The following is a 21279-nucleotide window of genomic DNA, read 5'->3' as shown; positions in this document are numbered from 1 at the left end:
ATTGAGACCACTGTTATTTTCACGCCGCTGTTAATGTAACCAAAACATAAATCGATCGCACGGGATTAATTGCAGATTTTGAGCGAACCCTCTGCTCAGCGGAAGAGTTTTAAAAAAGTTTCCGGTCATTGTTCAAATGCGGATAATTTACGTAAATTTCTTTTGGATAATTAACCAGTGAAGATGTTAATTTTGGATTACTAGCGGATTATTTAGAAATGGATGACACATTAAGTGTCGGTGATACGGTGTGTTTGTACTCGGCGGAAAGTTTTGGTTTCATATTCTCCACTCAGTCCAGGTGAGATTAAAACAACCTTTAGTTTTCTGTAATTATACTTTTTTTACTTTCAGATAAATTATCCACATTAATAACAAGAAAACGGACTTTTTTTGTTTGTTTACGATATGATACGGAAAAAAGTTGTATGATATAAGTAACATGTAAAGCTTTCTATTTCTACAAGAGAACTTTGGTGTGTACAATTTGTACCGTTCGACCAATTCCTTATAAAGATTGTCAAAACATCTCTGCTTATGTCCTTCAATGCCGCGATGTCTTCTTGTTCTGGCATTTAACTTTACACAATCTTCTCCTGTGTTTACTGTTGAATGTTTGAATTAGAGGTTATGAAGAAATTCCAGTTAACATTTAAGAGCGTTTTAAATCTTCCTCTACACACTCTTTCCATACACAATAACTTTCTTAACGTACAGTCACTTGCTTTAAAGTATGCAAAGTCTGTATATCTTGGGTTCGTATAAATGTGTAACCTTTTCAAACTTTGAGAACCTATTCCATTTACAAAGCAAATAGATATAATACACTGTTTGCCTGATAGGAATAATCATGTTCGTGTTCTCTTTGGGAGAAAAAAACCCCTTCTGAAATAATTTCAGAAAATTTATTTCATAAATATAAAATTTTCATGTATGAGTTTTTATTCTTAAATTAGGATAAATGTTAATAAATATCTTAAACTGCAATCATTTTTGGAGCAGAGGAACCAGCTTTTTTTTAAATATATGATATTATACCAGTATTGTGTGAGAACGCTTAATCCCAGTTTCAAGTAAAACAAGTCATAGTAAACTTATAAATGATTGCCAGAAACATTACCCGTTTAAATTTATTTAATCCCTCCAGTTTTAATCTCATTCTGAACACGTACGTCATGTAACAATTTCTTCTTTTCTAAACACCATGTGATTTTCAATGCTGTAAAAAAAACAGTTTATCATAATCTTACCCAGGTGATTTTTATATATCTTTTGAAATACCTCTGAACACTCGGAATTCCCGCTCCCCTTCCAGTATGTTGGGCGTCATACACGCGACAGGGATGGGCTGTCCAGGTGCAGCACAAATCTTAGAAAACAAACCAAAATCGGGGGGGGGGGGGGGGATTGCATTTTTGGTTCACTCTTACATGGAGATTACTTTCTATACCGACATATTGTTTGAACTACAGTTTGGGTACAGGAAGTGGGATTGATGAGTCCCCAAGAATCAGTCCTAAATAATCTTTTTTTATTAACCTCAAGTTAAACGCCAACCCTCCGCGGCACATGATTGGCATTCAAATATTAAACTGTCCTCTGCCACTTCCAAGAATACATCAATTTCCAGAAGTACGTAATTCAGTCTGATTCTTTTTATCTCAGAATTCAGTTCATTGCAGTACTAAATATTTACTTCTAGTAGTTGATGAAAAAAAAAAGGAAAATTAACGTTTAGAATAAATAATCATTTTTTTTATGAAAAAAAGGCGTTTTGTATACCGTCAAAACCTTAATAAAGTTTAAAAAGATCGTATATTTTCCTCAATATTCAACTTTTGAGACTTATGCGATACCCTGAAGGTAACTATTGACGTGTTTGGTGAGCTATCAAAACTTTTAAGGTATCAGAATGCTTTTTGTTTGATATTTTAAAAAATATTTAGCGATTTTAAATGGACCTTTAATTCATGTTTATGTAAAAGAATTAAAAAGAACCTAAATGTACTGGTTTATATGGTAATTAAATGACCTTGAATTAAACTCATTTAAAGAGCATTTAATTGGATCGCCAAAGCTATTTTTTTCTTCTTTTTAATGAAGAAAAAATGAGTAAATGAAGGCAATGTTAAGTGAACTACAACTTGAAAATTATTATACAGTAATATTTAAAATGAAATACTGTTTGTCACCCATTTTGTAACTCTTCAGATTAAACCGAACTCAATAAAATTTTGAAAGATAAGTTTTTGGAAATTAAATATATTTTAAGTCCACTTGTTAGTTTTCTTATTTTAAACGCCCCAAGTTCAAGAAATTCAATTGATGGATTTCCTGAAGAATAATTCTGAGCTGCTATCTTCAGCACAGAATTTTGTTAGCTTAGAAAAATTCAAGGTTTAGCCTTTTCGGAAAGAGGGGTTATTTAAATACATTTATATAATCTTGAAAGTAATTGACTCATATTTTCGTTTTATTTTTCCTGTAGCTCAGTACACAATGAAGTTGCCGTGGGCTCACGACAAGACAGGCATCGACCCGACGTACAGGATCAACAGGGTAGGTGTACACACACACACACACACACACACCCACACCCTCACATACACACACACACACACACAGAGAGAGAGAGAGAGAGAGAGAGAGAGAGAGTCGAACCATATACACAAGATCAAACTCCATATTATCATTTGGCATAATTAGTCTAAGTAAATAAAAGAATAGCTATAAAGAACTTAGTTAAAAAGAATGCTAGCTTATCCTAGATTATAAGAAAGTGAAAATTATGTATTCATACATCTTAATTATTCAGTTGTTCAAGTCTGCTCTTGAGGAATGATTTTTTTAACGTTGACGAGTCAAAGTTTTCCTATAGTCTTTCCTTTAATTCCCTAACATAAATATGTATGACAGAGTTTAAATATCATATTTGAAACAGAGTAATGAAGAAAATAAATTACTGTATGTTACTCTGAAAAAACATGTTTGGACACTAAATTGCATTATAAACTGTTAAAAACCATTTCCCCCTGGCCCAAGATTTACTGCAAAATATTATACATGACCAAGTCGAATTTGTAATGAAGATGTCATGAAATTGAAGCGCTAAATGAGGGTGAAGAACGTATGGACGAAACCTGAATTCGTTTAAAAAAAACATTGGAAGCAAATTTACTCCAATTATTGAAATAAATGAACGTTGGAAGATGTAGAAAAGAACCAAGAATGTCTCAATTTTTTCCCTCACAGAATAATGCAAAAGTTAACGATTTACACCTACTACTTTGTCATTCTTCAAAATTGGTTTTGATCGCAGGGATGTCAGAATTCTCTCTATTTCCGAATTGCTCAGTTTTCTTTATTTTTAGGCAGTTTTATATATTAGGTGCATATCCCTGTGGGAAATATAGACAAAAGCTCATCTACCATTAAAGAACTTCGGTAAATAAGGTTTAATAAGCGCTGTCACTTCGTTGAAAAGTTACTATTTTTTTTCAAAGTTTTAATGTGCAACTTTTTTATCCAAAGCAGTGCATGTAATAGTGAAAAATAAAACCATTTTTACTGAAAAATTGTCGCCTTAGTTATTTGGTAAAAAAAAGAATGAAAAATTCCTCAGAAACTTACAGGATGTAACCAGAAACTTACAGGATGTAACCAAACGATAAAAAATCTAGCAATTTATTTAGACACTTCAGCCACTTAACATGCGATTCATACTTGTAACAAGGTCGCTTCAAGTCTTGTTTTTGACGTGCATGACTCGCGAATAGCCACTTAATATCAAGAGTGACATGACTGCTTTTATTGAAATACATACATTGAAGTACTTTTGATGAATAGTGAGTATTCCCTCCACTTAATCCATGTTTTTGATATACTTTTTATGTATACTACAGCTGTATCAGATGTAATTGCATATAAAAATTCAAAACTAACCTGCGCTCTTTTTTCTATAATATAAACGTATCTAACATTTTATGAAAATATATCAAAATTGTTTTTTGAAAATCTCAAAAGTTTTCTCATTCAAAACCTTGTAGTTATCTTTGTGTATTCTGTGAATGAAAATCAAGTTTGAACCACTACACTTCTAAATTTTACGAGCTAATTTTCTTATTTTATGTCAGATAAATTTGTCTTGTTCGTATCATAAGGTTGTTTAAACTGGGAAAAAGACGTCTTTCGCCAATTATTACCAAATTAAAGAAACAAATTTAAGCAAATAAAATGGTTGTTTTCTGGGAGATCTTCTTATAAAGAGTAAAGACTCGACCTTATGGTTCATCCCTGCAAGAGTTTTCTGCCTTCACAATATTTGCTAAGATACGCACTGCCTCATTATTATCTATTTATATCTTTTGTTTTTCAGTGATTTCATTCAATCTGGAGGTTGCTAATCGCTACAAACTCAACAAGCAACTAAGAAAGTTACAGGCAAAATTAGCAGAAGATCCAGAAAATATATCCCTCAGAAACACAGTCTCCAGGGCAAAGGTATAATACATGTATATCTGCATAAAATAATTGGAATTTGCTTTTACAACATTATTGTCAAATGGGCATACAGAAAAGGGAAAAATGAAAAAGCTAGAATAAGTTTTGCAAAATAAACGAAGTACAGATGTGAATAACATACAGTTGAGGAAATGTGATGGGTTTTTTTTTTTTTTCATTTTTCTGGGACTCTCGTAAGCGTCATGAACTAAGATCAACTCTAATTTTGAGACAAGCATTACCATAAATGTCTGTTTTTAAGATTCTTTTGAGTGTTAGCAAAACAGAGTTGTTAAGAGAGAAGAAGGAGTCATCATGCCTTGTTCTTTTCAGATATTTGTTATCATAACAAAGTTTCAATTTTTCAAATTTTCATGATACGAGATTTCAAAATAAAATGTTTCGACCAAAAATGTTAATCTAGGCATTCAACAGTTAAACGTGTAATACTATTGAAAACAATCTGCAATAGAACATCTGCTTATTTGCCATTTAATTTCAAGTTGAGAAATGTTTCAAATGGAACAATTTTAATAATGAGTCTGACAGCTATGAAACTAAAATATGTTAAGTTCGTGTTTTATGCCCTGTTTCCAGATTTGTATGGTTTGAAGATTTTTTTTTTTAGATCACTGTTTGTTATCTTCACCTTTTTCATTAAGATTAATAAAAGATTGTTGTTTCAAAAGCACAGCCTTTTTAATCCTGTGACAAAAATATGTGTGAAAAACTGCAACTAGGAAACTTCCATTAATGAAAAAAGGATATGAAGCTTATAACAAACTGCCCTATCAGTTGTTTTCTATTTTCATCATCAGGAATAATGTGTATATTGCTTATAAAGGGGTACAGTTAGTACTCATGGGGATTCCAGCAAATTTTTGAGAGACCTGGTCCTCAAAGATTACATAGATATTATCAATAGGAAACTCAAGCATTTTTTGATAACAGCCTTGGAGTACTTGTTTGTAGAATCAGAGTACACATGTATCTTTAACAAAGAAAAGTTTGCAGATGACCAATGACAACTTATGCAAATTACGAATTCCATTTTTATTGAAAAAACAGTTGTCTATGATGTCAAAAAGCTGGTCTTTACTTTATCATGAGGAATAGTTGTTTGTTTGTGTTTAACGTCCCTCTCGAGAATTTTTCACTCATATGGGGACGCCACCACTTGCCGGTGGTTGGCTGCAAATTTATACCTATACTCGGCACTCAGGGCCATTGAGCAGTGAAGGATCTTTTTCGTGCCAACACCTACTGCAACACGGGACCTCGGTTTATACGGTCTCATCCAAAGGACCGGTCTCCACGTCTCGCAGTGAATTCAAACCCGCGATGTAAAGATCAGCTCCTTACTCCGCGACTCTAGTGCAGACGCTCTAACCACTGTGCCACGCGGGCGACCATAATTTTGAAAAGTCGTACGTTTTGATGTTACTCATTTTGTTAAAAAAAATTCTGAACGTTTCTTATAGTTTTTACTGTTAAGTATCCAAATGATGAACACCACTTATCCAATACTGAGTATTTTAATGCACAGTTCTCCTGAAGCTTCTTCGCTGCTAGCTGTTAATTTTTTGTGAGGAGTAAAGAAAGAGGCTTGTTAAAATATTTATTAGAATCCGTTATGTATATTTGTTTGAAAAAAATATGTATAAACGTCTGTCCTCTGTAAAAAATATTTCTTGATATGCTACGAATTTTATACTCTCTTATTTTTAGTGGTTTCACTTTAAGTTAATGCATATGGTTGGTTATCCAAATACAATATTGCATTAAAGTTAAATGGCAAATTTCCATCAAAGCAAGATCAACCGTAATCCCTAAATATCATTGTATAGAGTATTGAGGTCATCACGTGAGCTATGCATATTTTGAGTTTAAATTAAATGCTTTAAGCCATTAAGTATGACCCAAGGTCATGTTATCAAACGCATGTTAATACCGGGCAGTGTATTGTGACCAAATGCAGTCTGTAGTTGATTACGGTAAAAATCAAAGTAACCGATTTAAATCGAATGTTTGAATTCAGAACAAATCTTTGTCTACAATAGTGTCTGTACACGCGAACTGAAATACTGTTTAAAAATAAAAATTATCAATTTTCTTTCGTGTTCTTTCGGAAACACAGAAAATGCTTATTTTTATTATTAAGTATTTTAAGAATACGTAATTCAGGAAGGATTTTTTTTTATTCAAATTTAATTTTGAGTAGAGTTTGATGAGGGGATGCTCACTCCTCCATGGCACCTGATCATGATCTCACCTGTGATATCTCAGAGGTCCGTTTTTGCTCTGCTCTTATTTTGTACTGTTTAATCAACATTTGAGCTCGAATACTGTTCGTTATCTCCACACAATTCATGATAAAGGCAATTTGTGTACTATTTATTGTTCTGGATTTTACTAATTTGCACAAATTTAAGTACCCAAGTCAGTGATGGGTGTTAATTGCAATAAATGTAGCCTTACCGACTCAACAGATGCCCACAACAGAATTCCATCAGAACCAATGGATAATGTCTCATTGTTTGATGCGTGATTGTATGATGACGACTCTTTAAAATAATACATATAGCTCACTGACTGTTTATCGGGAAATATGCCCGCCTGGAGTATGCAAAGTAAAGCGGACCGAGCTTGCGAGGTGCGTAACCGAGCAAATACTGAGGGTGGGCATATTTCCTGATCTTTTATTACATATTTTTTTATTCAAATTTAATTTTGAGTTGACAAAGAATGAATGTCTGATTTTCTTTCAAACAAATATTTTAACAGAAAAAGGGATCATGTGTGCAAATAATGTAAAGGTTTTTAAAAAAAGTGGCGTGTACTTTCAAAATGCATACTTCCATTTGCAATAAAGTGTTGCAATTTTATTTGAAGGTTAATTCATTATATTCTTAACGATTCTTATAATGCATATCAAATTAAATTAAGTTTTTTTTTTTCATATATGTAGATAATTATTGCCATACATTTATAAGAAGATAAAAAACGTGTACCCAATCGATGTTGTAAAATTTTGATATAAAAACTTGACAAAATAAAACATCCTTTATATTCATTCAGATGTATTTCTTTAAAAGATATAAGGTTTAACTCTTATTTAATTAAATACAACTTACATTTTACCCAAAAACTTTTAATGTTTTTCTTCTGCTTTGTTGAAAATATATTTGTTTTCAAGATGTTTACATAGCCTTCTCCCCTTCCTCAAATAGTTTGTGATATCATCAAATAATAATAAATAATATATATCAAATATGATGTCATATTTGCACAATTGTAGTTCGTGGATTGAAATTAAAGAATCAACTAAATGATTTTTAAGGAGACTCATTGGTCCAAAATTATCTCACAGATTTACCTAAAAATGTGAAATAGGATTTTACATCCATACATTATTAATTAGTAAATGAAAACCACATATATGATAAAACTATATCATATGTAAAACGTTTTCCTATATTTTTATGCAGTGCTGTCCTTTTCAGGAGCTTTGAATAGTAAAAATTGGCCATGATCATCCAGCCCTCTTAAAGCAAAGTGTTTAATGCTATTTCTTAAGCATATGTATAATTCTTTGTATTGTATTTTTTTTTATTTACTGTTGATGCTGTGTATTATCAAAGGAATGTATTTTCCCTTTATGTGTTGAATATATTTTCCCCTCAAAGTAAAAAGTAAACAATGTAATGGAATTTTTCAAAGCTCGCTGCTGAGGCTGAAAATGACGACAACATTTTGGAACAAAAGAGACAACAAGGAAAGAAGGTTCTTTATGGCCAAATCATACAGGTAAATAATCAGAAAACTAGAAGTTATGCTATACACAATTAAGAGTTTTTCATTATGCTGCACTGACGTATTTAAAGCATGAATAGAGAGTCAATGAAATTTATGGGTAAATTAGTCTGCACATCAGGTAAATTTTGAACAAAAAAAACTTATATGCATTTTTAACAAATATATTTATATTTGTATTTTGTAATGTTATGTAAAAACAACGAATTTTAATTAATCACTCAAAATTACATTTGTTTTCCAGCTACGGCATCTCTTTACGAATAAGTACATCCATGTCAGTACAACAAAAACATCAGACACAGAAACAAACAACATGGCGGTATGTCTTATTACATGTAAATAGAGATACAGATTCAGAGTTTCAATCAAAGGAGAATATCATTATCTATGATAATAAAATTGGCTCCAAACAGGAACTTCGTTTTGGTGGAAAGTTGAAAATGAATGCCGTATTTAACGTCATCACGAATTATTATGACGCATTCCAATTGAAATATTTTTTTTATCATAGGTGGAACTGAAGGAAGAGAATTCAAAGCATGCGCTGTTCCGTTTAATGCCGAGATATAAAGTCAAAGCAGAAGGAGATGTGGTAAGGGTTTTTTTTTTTTAGACATAATATTCATATGCTTATCTGCATTTTTTTCATACGAGAAAAATATAGATTACAAATTAAAATTAGGACATTGCCATTGAGATTGAGAAATAGTTAAGTAATTTCAAACGGCACTGTATGATTTCCATCCCTGTGCTCTAGACAAATAATATTGCAAATATGCATGTCCTTCATTCTGTTCTTCTGTCATTCCGGAATACAACAGATGTACAAACTTCTTTTGATTTGATATATATGCGTACGAATATTGAGCTAAATGCTCATTTCGATGATTTAAATATCGCTTGGAGTTTCCAACGAAGTTGAACTTCATTATATTATCTAACTTAGTATTTAGTATGATCCAGAATCCTTAAAGTTCTACAAAATTTGCAATTTAGGGAGTATTTGCCGCTAAATGCATAAAAATAAATTTGTTGTGAAGTTATCTGATAATGAGTTACAGATTTATTTCAAGATTGGTTCTTTTGACTTCATTCCGAAGAACAAAGACCATTTAGATGGAATAGAATGTTAAACATTCGACCACTATTTTTCTCGTATCGAAATTAATGGAGTTCACAATATTGTCTCAAGTATACTTTTTTAAATTGCCATTTCAATATGAGTTTTCCTATTGTGTGATATGTGTCATATTCTTTAGGTCCAAGTTGATGATCAAGTTGTTCTGGAGAGTGTGAAGTCTCCAGACTCGTACCTACACGTCAGCAAATCCTTCCTCGGTCAGTTGTCCGTCTATAGCAAAAGGTAAAAGTACCATCTTCCTCTATGAATTGTTTAGTTCAGAAACATTTAACCCCGAGGTATTGTTTTAGGGCTCTGTTTATTTTATTCTCACACAAGACAGATACTTCAAATTTAGTCAAGAAATGAAAACAAAGTGCTGAGGCTGGCAAGATCGAGTTCGAAAGTTTTTAAAAGCAGCATAAATGTAAAAGTTAAAGTATAATTTGTTTTACGTTTTTATCACGCCGCCATTATTTGTTCAAATTCCCTCCCATCGATAAATTCATGCAAACCATCGACTTTTGTCTATATCTCAAAAGTAGAACACACGGTAAAGCACTGTTATTATGTATAAATGTATATGCTTTACAATTTACTTCATAAACTGCAATCTTTTTCAATCATGGACACTTTAAATGATGAATATTGTTTGGCATTCACCAGAATTTGATATACACGAGAAAAATATCAATATTGATCGAGGTTTTGCTTCGGTCAAATTTTTTATTTTTTCTGGTGAATAACAAATCATATTCACCATCAAAGGGTCCATAATGGTATATTATTGTATTCATAATACTGCTTGAGATTGATTTATCAATATAGTCATTTTGTCTTTCAAATTCCATACTTGTTTTAATGAATATTATCACAGATAAAATAGCCTGTTGACCATACGCATTGTACGAAAAATACATAATAATGAAGCCATAAATAAATAACAGACGCCTATAAGCAAAATAAAAAAAAATAACAATAAATATTATTTGATGTAGAATTAAAGGAAGTAAAATTGGTTGCTAGTTAGTGATCGTAATATCTGTTTTATACTGTTAATCTCTTTAAATATCATTTCAGTCATGAACTAAATGTTTCGGTTCAGCAGTCTGGCTTCACGATCTGCCGGAAGTATAAACCTTCATCTGGGGACAGCACTAAAATAAAATTTGGGGATCTGATTCGCTTCTACCACAAGGAAATGGAGGCCTATTTAGTGGCATCGGGGCTGTTTGATGATGAACTTTTAGAAGATGGTAATCAATGAAACAAACACGTAGAGACACCATCATAAAAGGAAAACCGATTATCCATGATATACAATAAGACTTTGGTTTTCCAACTGAATTAATTTCTCTTCCTTTAATTATGACACCCGATTATACAATTTTAATAAACTCCATCCAAATTTAAACAAAAATCTATCAAATAATAGAACCTTGTAACTTGTATTTTTCTTGAAGATAAATGTTCCACTTACGTACAACCTTGTCGATCGTTATTAAAGCTCATTTCTGAACAGATTTCATCCACACTCTAGTTCGGCTGAAGTAACACTTTCTACTTCATTAATTAGTTCACATGAGGCTAAGACCAATGGATCAGACAATTCCTAAAACCTTATTCCCAAGCTCCTCCGCAATCACATATTGGCAGATAGAACGACAGGAAGGACCTGTTTCTGGTAGGTTACATAAAAGAAACCCTTAAAACACTCGAATGTAGCATGAACTTATTCCAGTATTTATAATATAAGTAAAATCTCTCTCTTTTCAATGAAAAGGTAAAGAATTAGGTTCTATGATATACATGTAAATATGTAAATATAAACATATAACGGTTATTATATTTGTAGGAGGCGTTTTGAAATGGGAACAGCAGTGTAAAATCATTCATATGTGCACAAGAAAATACTTGACAGTCAAGGACGGTCATGTGACCTTAACCAGTGACCATCTAGATCCCACTACTGTGTTCAGGCTACATCCTGTCATAAGGGTACGATGTAGAATTGACTACATGAATGTTTGTGGTTGTTAAGAAGAATTTTTGGAGAGATGGAAAAGTGAAAGGGATGGGCCTTGAAATCTCAATTAATCTGTCGAAGTCATTAATAAAACAGATAAATAGAATAAATTTTAATTAAACCTGAAATAGTGCAAAAATTTTTCGAGACAACTTACGTTTAGATTCCTTGTCTTCACCTTTTTTCTTTCCTTAATTATTTCAGAATTAACACAATTTGAACCTAATAGTGTATTTTTTATAAGCTTGATAACGTAAACATTGGATCCCTCCTCTTGATAAGGAGACGTGTATTATTCGTTTTGCCATTTTATTCTGGGCTTTAAATGTAATAGAAATTCTTTTTTTGCCTGTCTTACGCAAATGTTCCAGTCTTAAAGGAAATTTTTGAGACCATATATATCCCCTGTTTTATTGTTATACAGGAAAATGACGACATACCCCCAGACAGTTATTGTCGAATCGAACACGTGGTAACAGGACGCTGGCTTCACGGAGGAACAGGTGAGATAAAGAAAGCTATAGCTGGCAAAAGATAGTAAAGGCTATTATAAGTAATGTGCCAGTTGTCTTATCATGCTTTGTACAAAACTTTTTTATTAACTGTTTTAAATCAAACCAATAAAGAAACACTATATAGAAAGGTATTTGATTTTTTAATATTGTCAAAGACTTAAAGAGTACAAAGAATATATTCATGAATTTGATTTTTTATAATTTATCAAATTCATCACAATAAGATGAACCGTCCTGCATTTAAGCACATATGAAAATAAATGATAGCAAAGACAATTATTAACCATAGATATTTAAAAAAAACAAACAAATATAGCTTAACTTTAAGTCTATAAAACAAGCCTACTGATTAATACAGTTTACCGATCAGACATGAAAGTATGACCGATTAAATTGTCTGTTATGAAATAAAAATACATTAACGTTACATGAAACAGAAGAATACAAGAAAAAGCAGAAAGATGGAGATGATAACACACAATCTATGTCATCATTAAAGTGGAGCACAGCGGAACTGAAAGAGGTATGACAATTGATAGTATTAAAAACGAGCATGATTTTTTTTTCTGTGTGCGATTTCATTATGAGGACGTTCATAAGACCTTTATTTCAAATGTAAGTTTTTATCAATACAAATTCATGTCAATTAACAATGCCATCCAATGTTTGATTTGGTTAAATATATTTAAAAAATGGATTAACTACTTTCTCTAGAATTATAACCATCTTCAGATCACTTTGTTTCACATATGTAACATTTAAAAGAAAAAGCTTGAAAATTGTTTTTCATGTTATTTCATTTGTGGAAAAACTTTAACAAGAACCAACTTTTGATTATACAAGTTTTTCCCCAAAGATGCAGTGCCATTGATTCACATTTTTTTCATCTGCCTGCTTAGATTAATACGATAGAAGAGATGCAATATGATGACGCCTTCACCATACAGAAAGTGGATGAGGAATTTGTCAGCATCTTCAACTACATGGCTGGAATGGTTCCATTTATACAGAAACTTATAGTTGATGTAAATAATATATACAAAAGCAAATACTGAATATATATTTTCATATACAAATATACCAAAAGAAGAATCCTAAATTTTATTCTATTAAACTACTTGAAACAAATTCACATAGACATGTATTTTAAATTATTATCAATTTTGTTGAAATACACTTAAAATACATGTACACTTAAAATCTACATTTTTTGGAGTAGACATGTTTTTAATTAAGCTATGTTTAACTCTTGTTCTAAAATCTACTTTTCTCTCACTTTATCAAATTACATGAAATTTGATATATTTTGTTGATTGACAGTCTTTTATGATGCCTTTTGATTCATTTTCAGAAAAAGGCAGGACTAAAACTAAACGCAAAGATGGCCCATGATGCTGAATGTGTTAGTAAATCTATTTTCATCAGAGCTATTCAGTGGAAACCTGTATATACACAATTTTCACTTCATAAACATGTTTTTTAGGCGTTACAAGAATTAAGTGCCTTTATGGTAGTCAACGGGTATCCAATCAAGAGGAGACAAAAGTTACTGAGAAACCTAAGAGTGAGTGTGTTTTTATGATCTTACTTGTTTGTTTTTTTTTTTAAATTCAAACATTTCTTTTAAAAATACAGTATTAAGAAATTATGTCATAACTTCTCTCTTGATATTAGAAATATTGGTCTAGTACTAGTATATCAAATGAAATTTGGTCGTGTGACTAATTACATCTATCCATTTTAATAAAAAAATCACAAGATTATTTCAAACGTGTTTAATTCAAGGAAACGTTAGCGAAACTAAATATAATATTCATTGACATCTTTTATCCTATTTATTTCAATTCAAATCATAGTCCAAAAAAACAATGTTTAGATCAGATAAGATGTATTTGATGAGTTTTATTTATTGATTTACTTTCTAGATTGTAGAACTGCTTGTGAGGCTCTTGCAAATACCATTTAGGGGCTCAGCTGATCAAATGTAAGTTTTTTTTTCGTGCACAAGAGTCAGAAAGTTTTCAGTTTACTCATTCATTTAATCCTGTCATCATATTTAAGCTACATTGAAAATTGTACAACATGACTGGGTTAAAGCAAGTCATTACTTGAAAAATCCATCAGAAGTCTATTACTTTCCATTTCAGAGTTTCTGAAATGGTAGATATCTATCTCCCTATGTTTATAACTTTAATATTTATTACCGACATTCTTTTATTCTAGTCACATGACAAAGCTGTTCGTTGAGTCGTATCGTGTAATGTATGTGTATCTTATGGGAGACAGCAGAAAGAACGAACTTTACATCGCCAAATACATCGACTTCTTCCAGTCGCAGTTTGAACTCAGAGAGGTATGTAAATGTCAATGATTTTTTTTATGCTACGTGTATTGTTCTTTCAGCTACGTGCATTAATCTATCTGCTTAGTATGAAACTTTTAAAATATTTCAGGAAGTTTAAGTTGGTAAATATATACATATATGAACATGATCGTTGGATCTTTTCAGGGTCAAATTGGTTTGAACGCTGTCCACATGGTCATGGAACTTATCCGTGACAACAGAAAAATTGTTGATAGAATTTCTAAGGATCACATCGACAAATTTGTTGACCTCTTACAAAGAGACAAGGTTGGTTGTGTTCGATTTTAGAGACTTGTTGTCAGCAGTGGATTCCAAAACTTTTCAAAAACATCATGCATCTCTGTATATCTCTAGATGTAGATTTTTGTTTTCTAAAACTTACAATGTAGATTAAAATGTGAATGAAAATTGTTTTGCGTTAAATGTATGCGATTTATCAGCCAATAAGAAATCATTTATATGTGTTTGTTTTCCCAGAATCACAGATATTTAGACTTGCTTGGTGTACTTTGTGTATGTGACGGCGTGTCTATTGCTGTCAATCAAAAGTACATTACTGAGGCGTGGCTAATGAGAGGCAGCAAGGTATGTTAAAATTGTTTGAAAAGAGGGTGATTGTTTCTAAATATTTTGTTCCTCTATAAACTTCAGAAGGTAGAAGCAATTGGTGAAGTGTAGAAATAAGCAATATGAAAATTTGATGGAAAATTTAGAATTTTCCCGGTTTCGTTAGGTTTTTTTCTAGACATTCATTAGTTATAAAAAAGGTTAAATTTAAATATAATTAAAATTGTGAAATTAAGGTTTGATAATCTCTGCAAAACTGAGTGTCAGTGAAAATCCCGTCATGTTGATTGGATTTGCATATTGTGTTTCTCTCTGTCTTACACAAACGGCGTCTATTTGCAAAAGACAAATTGTCCACTATTTCTTATATTTCATCATTGATATTAAAGTACCCTCTTTTCTTGACAGAATTGTGTTTATTACACCGACCTTGGACAAAAGATAGGAAAAGAGAATGGCGTGGTTTATGTTTCCACAACACAAGGAAGAACGTGGACTGAGTTGTCTAACTTTGCTGACAGTAACTCCAGCGAATCCTACCTTTTCCTGGAGCATCAACTAGAACTGTTTGGATATCTTTGTCACGTACATATGAATTTCTTCTCCAAAACCACAGTTTCTTTTTTAAAACAGTAACAATTTCTTTTACGTCATTTAAATATAAATTGATTATTCTGCTTTAAAATCTTTTTGGGGGCGGTCATTCTTTGGACATCATAAAAATATTCGTAAAAATTAAAAAAAATGGTTTCAAAGCAAAAGGACTATAAAAGGCTTACTGTTTTTTTTAATACATGGTAATTCTATTTATGTACTTACTAAAATTTAAAGCTGAATTTTACCTTACCTATTAAGGGTCAGAATGAATTTTCAATCAAAGTCATAACCCAAGAGTTGAACTATCTGACCTGGGAGGAGGCGTTTACATGTTTGAGTGACACACGTCTTCCAGACAAACTTAGATCGCAGTACTGTGACCTTATCATTAGTAAGTGGAAGCTATTATATTAAGGCTCTTTCTTGATGCAGGCACAGTTAAGCGAATAAACCTTCATCATATCCAACAAGAATTAATGAAAAAAGTTATTACTATATTTTTTTCATTGTTAACTAGTTTTTTTTTTGGTCAAAAATTTACTTTATTAAGTCACCTGAGTCACCCAGGTGACCTATTGCTATCTCTTTTCGTCCGTCGTCGTGCGTCGTCCGTCGTTCGTCGGTCGTAAACTTTTGAACATTTTCAGCTTCTTCTCTGGAACCAGCAAACCAATTTCAACCAATTTTGGCATATAGCATCTATGGGTGAAGGGGAACAAAAATTGTGAAATTCGTGGCCCCTGCCCCCCTGGGGCCTGAGGGGTGGGGCCAAAACCATCAAAATTAATGCAATCTTTAAAATCTTCTTCTTTACTCCTGGACATCAAGCAGTCAAACTGTTGGCATGATTGTAATAAGCATTGAGCCCTCTACCAAAATTGTGAAATTCATGGCCCAGGGTCAGGGGTTCTGGTGGTAGGGCGGGGCTATATAGATTATATAGTGAAAGTGCATTATTTCTTTGAAAATCTTCTTCTCTACTCCTGGGTATTATTGAAACAAAATGAATACCTAGTTATGATAACAAGGGTGACTCTACCAAAATTTGAAATTCATGACCCAAGGGTAAGGGGTTCTGTTGCTAGGGCGGGGCTATATAGATCATATAGTGAAAGTGCATTATTTCTTTGAAAATCTTCTTCTCTACTCCTGGGTATTATTGAAACAAATTGAATACATACTTATGATAAGCAAGAGTGACTCTACCAAATTTGTGAAATTCATGACCCCAGGGTCAGGGGTTCTGGTGCTAGGGCGGGGCTATATAGATCATTTAGTGAAAGTGCATTATTTCTTTGAAGATCTTCTTCTCTACAACTGGGTATTATTGAAACAAATTAAATACATAGTTATGATAAGCAAGGGTGACTTTACCAAAATTGTGAAATCCATGAACTCATGGTAAGGGGTTCTGGTGGTAGGGCGGGGCTATATAGATCATATAGTGAAAGTGCATTATTTCTTTGAAAATCTTCTTCTCTACTCCTGGTTATTATATAAACAAATACATGATTATGATAAGCAAGGGTGACTCTACCAAAATTGTGAATTTCATGACCCCTGGAACAGAGGTTCTAATGTTAGGGCGGGGCTCTATTTATTATATAGTGAAAATGCTTTAAAAATCTTCTCTGCACCTGGGCATATCAAAGGCAAGAAGAGTAAAAGTTTCAATAAGGAAGGGTATTTTTACCAGATTTTTGAACATGATCAGGACCATTTGGTCAAGTGTTCTGGTCCAGGCCAGAGCTCTATTAATTTGTATTCTACTGAGATTAGTTATTCCCCTTTGCCATTTACGTGTGATAACTAATCACTGTAAATAATGTACTTGAAAGGTTAATAGAATAAGAGAATTATTGAAGAATTTTTATTGTATAATACAAAAAGTACTTTCATAGTTTTAATGATCAGGTAGACTTGTAAGTAATAGATAAATAAAAATGAGGCAAAAATAACTTGTCTTACTAAATGTTCATCAAAGACCAAGAGAGGCCAATGTAACAATGCAACAATGTCAACAAGGAATTAAAAGAGTACAGAAGCACTGATAGTTTGTTTTTATACTGTCTGGTGAGAGTGATAAATGGGGAACAGATTAGAACCTTATTTATGAACTGTTAATGAATACTAGATTATTACTATTAGATTACTACTACTAGATTACTACTATTATTTTGTTGATCCTGATCACCCTATTTTTCTTGCTTTTGAGCAACAAAGCTTCACCTTTCAGTTCGTTTCATACTCTATGGATACCCTAAATTGTTGTATTATACTCAGGTGACCGTTAAGGCCCTTGGGCCTCTTGTTCAATTCATAGTCATTCATTTCATTTTATTGATATTTTAAAACATTTCAGCTATGTTTGTGGATATTGGCGATAATCATTCTGTAGTGGATCGAGTCAAACTGTCCTACATATATGATGACATCGACTCAGTTGAGGTACAAATTAATCAAAATATATTCATAATATGTTCTGAAATGTTCTTTTTTTAAAACATTTTAGAAATGGCAAGGGAAATTTTTATATTTTATGATTGGTTTACTTCAGAACTATTCTAAAGATATAACGGTAAATAATCAAGATCCTATATTTAGTTTATGTAGATTTTAACAACATCATCAAAAAAATCTTTTAAAATTTGTTCTCTGTAGAGTAGCAGATTGATAAGAAATACGGTACCAGAACACTGACTTTATTCTACGAGTTTTTCTTTTTATTATGTTAATATTGCACAAAATTTACTTTCTTTATAACTTGAATCTGGTTTGAGTGAATATACTTACCTCACAATTACTCTTTTACCTTGTATCTCTTCACATTCAATTTCACTTTAATAAACCTGTTTATAATTATAATTAAATCTGATGATAGCCATTTAATTAAAGTTAAAGGTTAAGATAAATGTCTTTTTCTTATAATTTAAAAAGAACTATTTAACATAGTTTTTTTGTCTTTACATATCTAAAGAAAAGCACGTTTCCCCTCAATATTTCTTTATCAGGATCGAGTTGACAATACACAGTCTAAGACGTACAAATATTTTCCGATGCTAAGCGAGTGGATTTCCAACTTCCTGACTAGTAATGGCGATATGACGGCATCGACCATTGGCAACAATTTGCTTGTCAAACAGGTTAGGGTTTCCAAGAGAACCATAATAGAAAATGAAAAGAAAATAACAGATCATGGAGGATTGAAATAAAAATGAATTGTCCTTCATTTTTACCATATTTACAGCATTCTTATGCAAAAAGTAGGCTTAAAAAGCTAGAGCTTTAGATAAAAATGTCTCAATAATTTTACACGATAATAATGACAAATAGTCCAGAAACATTTGTTTTGCAACTGGTATTGAATTCATATTAGGTTCTAAGATTGGTTGACCACTTAGTATCATTTGGGTTCTACTACAAACCGGAGGATATCAAAAAGTTGCTGGAGCCACTCATGTCCCTGATTGACGGCAGAAACGACAAACCGTATCCGAATGTCACGGGTAATACTACCCTTTATTCAAATCACTTTAAAATTTATTTAATTATCTTTTTTCGTGGGAAACTTTTTTATTACATTTATGTAAGAGAACGGAAAAAAAAATATTGTGAATTCTACTAAAAATAATATTTACATTTTATCAATATACTAAATAAATTCTTAAAAATTTATTACTAAAATATAAAATTTGATTATTATATCAATACAAACTTTTAATTAACGTCTATCATAAACCACGGCAGGAAAAGACGCAGACGACGTTCTGAAAGCCTTTAGAACAAAAGAAAGATTTGAAAGAAGTGAAGAAACCTCAGCTATTGTGGAAGCCAAGTGCCAGTAAGCCATGGTTCTTAATTATTAGTTGTTTATTATTGTTTTTACCGTCAAGTTTTTTGCTAGAAAGAAAAAAGTCCTTATATTGAATTCAACGATGTGAAAATTTCCTCTCTATTTCAAAAGAAAATATTCCATCCATATATCTTTCCTAATTTAGAATATTTAGCGCCCTACTTCATAAGTTTTGAAAATCCTTTTTTTCATTTTTTACTATTTACATCTTTCTTTACATTATTTTCTATTTTGTAGGGCTTTAGACACACTCGATTTGTTCTTCAACTACATTTTCAACCTTCGAATGGAGGTCTGTACTTTTTTTCCTTGATTCAGAATTTTTTTTTTACATGAAAATTACATCTTCAGTTTTTCTTTTTCATTTGAAGATGCAGATATTTATAGTTTTCTTCTGATAAGACTACTGCATCAATGTATGATTTAAGAGATTACTGTATTACAAATATATATCCCACTGCAAAAACACTTCAATGATTTTGTTTATCTTTAACTAATGAATGATTTCAGAGATTTATGAGTATGTTCAAAGTTACACACACGCAAGCGAATAATCCGAGCAGCTCACCACCTGAACTGGGTCCCCTTCTATCCGAAAATTTCGACTTACATTCTCAGCACAGGTAAGCGAATAATGCAAGTACAATTACTCATGACTTCTTTGAATTGATTGCATAATGACAGTTATGTTGTTTAGGAAAATTTCAGAGATTCGACCAATTTATGTAAACAAACAATATATTATCACAAAAGGTGTATTGTAGATCAATGTTACATTGTTCATCTAAACAACAAATAAAGTTAAATGATATTGTAAGAAAACTTGTTACCCCTGTCATTGCTGGTTTTGCCAATTTTTCGGTCAGAACAATTTCCCTATTAGTTGTCAAAATTTAAATGTCTAGTTTCGGCCAAGAAAACATATTCTTTTAGGTACTTCACTGATGAACTTAATTTTCTTTTGAGTTTTGAGGAGGTCTGAGTTATGTAGTTCTTTTAAATATAATCATGTCCAACCTATTCAGTGTTTGCAAGTCCGCCCTGAAAAAGTTGAGAGATATATTTGAGCAGACATCCTTTCTGAAGAATTATGAAGTGGTAGACATCCTTAAGGTAGGCCTTTAAGCTGCACCAAAATGTTAAAAACAACATGTATTTATAACACTGGAGAGAGAGAGAGAGAGAGAGAGAGAGAGAGAGAGAGAGAGAGAGAAGGGGGGGAGAACAATTTTGCATTGGTACTTGAATCAATTGACTTTTGGTCCACAGACTTAAAATATAGGAAACGACGATTATTAAATATTGATCTTAATATTCAATAAATAATGATGAATTAAAAAAAATGTGTATCGGGAACAGAAAATAAACTTAAACAGATTACCTAGTATCATAAATCTTTTTTATCTTGAAAGGAAATGCAAGTGTGTTTTTTCCCGAAAATATTAATTTGCAATTATAATTATCGCGGTCTTTTACTGTTAATCTTCGAAATAACATACCAACTAAAAAGCAAATTTCAATTGTTGAAGTACATACATGTTATGAAATGCTTTTTTAGGACCTGTCCTTCTACCACTATGACGAAATGATCAGGATGTCCATGCATCTCTTAAACAGATACTTCTCATCCCACCACCAGCTTTTCACAAATACTGTTCAAGCTCAGGTATTTTAATAAATTTAAATCCAAATTTCCTAACATTTTAGATATATGCTGTGTTTTGTATTATTTGTATACACATATGCAGTTTCCTTTTCAATCGACGTCAATATGCAAACTTATGATAAAGACACAATTTCATATTCAAACATGCTTTGAATTTACGAAACCAATTTTCCCTTACAGAATAAATTTTAGATACACTTAAAGTATTTTGTGTCCACCATGTTTGTGCATGAGGAAAATACATGTTAATATGT

The 21279-nt window shown here is 31.8% G+C and overlaps 1 protein-coding gene across 1 annotated transcript in view; it reads left to right on the top strand.

The window, feature by feature from the left end:
* The first annotated feature begins 218 nt into the window (after positions 1-218).
* LOC133186953 (inositol 1,4,5-trisphosphate receptor type 2-like) overlaps positions 219-21279 on the top strand; it is a 41950-nt gene continuing 20889 nt past the window's right edge. The window contains exons 1-29 of the mRNA XM_061322336.1: positions 219-301; positions 2489-2559; positions 4376-4500; positions 8221-8307; positions 8558-8635; positions 8828-8908; positions 9576-9679; positions 10517-10692; positions 11013-11120; positions 11292-11434; positions 11887-11965; positions 12415-12500; positions 12877-13002; positions 13329-13379; positions 13461-13541; positions 13903-13961; positions 14201-14330; positions 14487-14609; positions 14820-14925; positions 15313-15494; positions 15765-15897; positions 17869-17954; positions 18518-18649; positions 18883-19012; positions 19254-19347; positions 19597-19651; positions 19870-19982; positions 20385-20472; positions 20918-21025. Of these exons, the coding sequence (XP_061178320.1) occupies positions 219-301; positions 2489-2559; positions 4376-4500; positions 8221-8307; positions 8558-8635; positions 8828-8908; positions 9576-9679; positions 10517-10692; positions 11013-11120; positions 11292-11434; positions 11887-11965; positions 12415-12500; positions 12877-13002; positions 13329-13379; positions 13461-13541; positions 13903-13961; positions 14201-14330; positions 14487-14609; positions 14820-14925; positions 15313-15494; positions 15765-15897; positions 17869-17954; positions 18518-18649; positions 18883-19012; positions 19254-19347; positions 19597-19651; positions 19870-19982; positions 20385-20472; positions 20918-21025 (3018 nt within the window). The remainder of the gene's footprint in view (positions 302-2488; positions 2560-4375; positions 4501-8220; positions 8308-8557; positions 8636-8827; positions 8909-9575; positions 9680-10516; positions 10693-11012; positions 11121-11291; positions 11435-11886; positions 11966-12414; positions 12501-12876; positions 13003-13328; positions 13380-13460; positions 13542-13902; positions 13962-14200; positions 14331-14486; positions 14610-14819; positions 14926-15312; positions 15495-15764; positions 15898-17868; positions 17955-18517; positions 18650-18882; positions 19013-19253; positions 19348-19596; positions 19652-19869; positions 19983-20384; positions 20473-20917; positions 21026-21279) is intronic.

The sequence above is a fragment of the Saccostrea echinata genome, unplaced genomic scaffold (genome assembly GCF_033153115.1).
Source record: "Saccostrea echinata isolate AGI-Se365-2 ecotype Australia unplaced genomic scaffold, CSIRO_AGI_Sech_v1 ptg000014l, whole genome shotgun sequence".
In the NCBI taxonomy this organism is placed as follows: Eukaryota; Metazoa; Mollusca; class Bivalvia; order Ostreida; family Ostreidae; genus Saccostrea; species Saccostrea echinata.
Note: the sequence above shows the minus strand (reverse complement) of the source record. Positions and strands in the feature narration are given on the sequence as shown.